This window comes from Borostomias antarcticus (genome assembly GCF_949987555.1).
Source record: "Borostomias antarcticus genome assembly, chromosome: 11".
Classification (NCBI taxonomy): domain Eukaryota; kingdom Metazoa; phylum Chordata; class Actinopteri; order Stomiiformes; family Stomiidae; genus Borostomias; species Borostomias antarcticus.
In genome coordinates, this window is record NC_140244.1 from 19,873,540 (window position 1) to 19,876,236 (window position 2,697).

At 46.2% G+C, this 2,697-nt stretch overlaps 1 protein-coding gene across 1 annotated transcript; it reads right to left on the minus strand.

The window, feature by feature from the left end:
- Positions 1–289: 289 nt before the first annotated feature.
- On the minus strand, positions 290–1,575 carry LOC311315464 (putative G-protein coupled receptor 139; the record flags this gene model as incomplete). Its single annotated transcript, XM_084446134.1, has 2 exons — positions 290–1,227; positions 1,500–1,575. The coding sequence occupies 2 exons, from the start codon at positions 1,573–1,575 to the stop codon at positions 290–292; spliced, it is 1,014 nt and encodes a 337-aa protein (XP_084302260.1).
- Positions 1,576–2,697: the final 1,122 nt, after the last annotated feature.

The window sequence follows — 2,697 nt, forward strand, 5'->3', positions numbered from 1 at the left end:
CAGTGCCTGGAAGCCTATTCTAGAAAATTAATTCTGAAGTCTATATTGCGGAGGCAAACATTGCATGTGTATTGATAGGGACACTCATAGTTTTACAGAGCAACACAATGTTTAAAACAAACAAATATGCTTTCCTTGAAAACTAATTAAATCTGGCTTCCTGGTCATTTACAATATGCGAGGGAGGAATTGGGCCATAAACCATGATGAAAGTCAGCTGTGAGAGTTTTTCCACTGTTCCCAGAAGTTGTGAGTAGTCTGGATTCAGTCTTGATATACTTCTATATTACTAATGGAAAGTGGCAGGGCTGTTATCAAGCTTTTTGGTAGTCTTGCAACGGGAGAAAATCTGTCCAACACAGTCTATGAACTCCTGTCGAAACTTGGCCTGTGTGCAGGCGTACAGGTACATGTTGACAGCCGCGTTACTCAGGCTCACCATGTTGCCCATGTCGGCCGCCACGTTGATCTGGAGTGCGTAGTCGTCCCGGTCCTGGCCGTAGAACGGAGTGGTGCGCAGGATGATCTGGGTGATGGAGCGTGTGACGGACAGTAGCACGAAGCTCATGGACACGGTGACGAGGAGAACCACCGACTTCCTCTTCCTGGTGAGGAGCAGCGGCGCCGTCCTGTAGGCCCTGCAGGCCGGGTCTGGGGACACGTGGACTCTGTTGCTGAGGGAGATCAGCCGCAATGTCAGGCCGTTGAGGCCGAGGATGATGAGAAAAGGGAGGATGTAGGTCAGCAGCGTCTGGGCCCACACCAGGGCATGGATGAAGTGAGAGGGCGCTTCGTGTCTGTAGATACAGACCCATCTGGTCTGGTTATCCACGAAGACGGGGACCGAGATGTTGGACCAGTAGTACGGGATGGCCAGTAAGTGACTGAGGAGGAACGTGGCGCCGATGGCCCTGAGGGCACATCTCGGGGTGCACAGTCTGGCCTTGATTCTCCAGGTGTGGATGGCTACGAAGCGCTCAGCTGTGAACACCACCACCAGCCAGGTGGAGGCGTTGTAGGCACCGTAGTTGAAGATGTCCCTCAGACTGCACCAGGGCTCCCGGCTCCAAAATGGCTCACGCTGGTGGAATTTGACTGTGAGCTCCAAGACCACTATGAAGACCAGGACCAAGGTGTCAGCCACGGAGATAGCCATCAGGTAGAAGGTGCTGGACCTGGAGAGCATGCAGTTCCTCCTCCAGAAGATCAGGAAGGTGACGATGTTAGCTGGAGTGCAGATTCATGTCATAAAAGGGTTCTCATGTAAACATTCATGTAAATGTATTCATGACTACAGAAATTACATCAAAAAGAGGTGCTCCAGTCAAGCACAAGATTGAGACAGGAAGCATACTTCTGTTCTGATTAATCTATGCATAGGAGTTCAACCTTAAATGCAAAATGTAGCATTTCCAATTTTCCTATAAAGTATATCGGACCAAGTATACGTAACATTCTATAGCATTGGATACCCAGCAGGTATGTCCAGTGATACTCACAGGGGATCCCGACGACGGCCAGGGCAGGGTAGAACACCCCCTGCAGGGGGACGACCCAATGCTCCTGGGGGCTCATGTCTTTTTCCCACCACGGGCTGTACCGATCAGAACCAGCAGTCAGGTTTTCCTCTGCTCTCACCATCGGCAGCACGTCTCACTGCTGAGACTTAAGTGTCTCATCCCTGTATAGACAAAGAGAGATGGTTGGTTACTGTCCACACTAACTCACAAACACACACACACTTACACACCTGGGCAGTGTGTCACAGCTGAGCATGTGTGTTTACCTCATGTTAATCATTACATGGATGACCTGAGAAGCACAGATGTGTTGATGGGGTATATTATATGTTTGCTGCTTGTTGAGAATAATGGCGGTGATAGTGATAGTTCTACTATGATGATCTGTGCACTTCTTATCTATCAATCAATCAAGCTTTATTTGTAAAGCACATTTCAGACATGAATGCAACACAATGGGCTTAAATAAGTAAGACAGATAGTAAAAGGACACAAAACAAAATAAAAATAAAATACTGAGCATAATTTAAAAAAGAGTGTAGAGTATAATAAAAAACTAAACTGAGTGTAGAAGCGACCAACATCTGAAATAAGACTAAAAGGTGTTTTAAGAGCTTAAAAAAAAACAGTCCACAGTTTCAGTCCCCGCAAGCATTCTGTCAGGCTATTCCAGAGGCTGGGGGCATAAAAGCTCGATTCATATGTCTTAGTCCTGGGCCTTGGAATAGTTGTGTTGTATAGTGCTACAGCGTTCTGTATGTTTTGCAGCTGTCCAATTGTGTCCGCTGAGAAATGAGTGCACCTCAGGTGTTTTACTTCTGAGATTGTGGATAAGATAAGACTTTGTTGATCCCCACAGGGGGAAATTTTTCAGTAGCTTAGGAATAAATGTACTTTTTCAACAAGGAAAAACCAATCTGACCATTATTTATGATTAATTACCTCCTCTCAGGCAAATCCTACTAAATACCGGAAGGCAGTAAATTCCATAAAAAATGGTCCCACTACATCCTTACCTACTCATATTCATTGGGATGCAGACCTGCAAACTTGTCACCTTTTGGCTACAGTCACCTTTTTTATGTTAAGCATGGTAGTTTCAGTGAATCTAGAGGGTTTTAGTTTTGTATGTCGTCACCTTTTTCATTACTCCAGAGTTTGCAGGTCTGGGGATGAC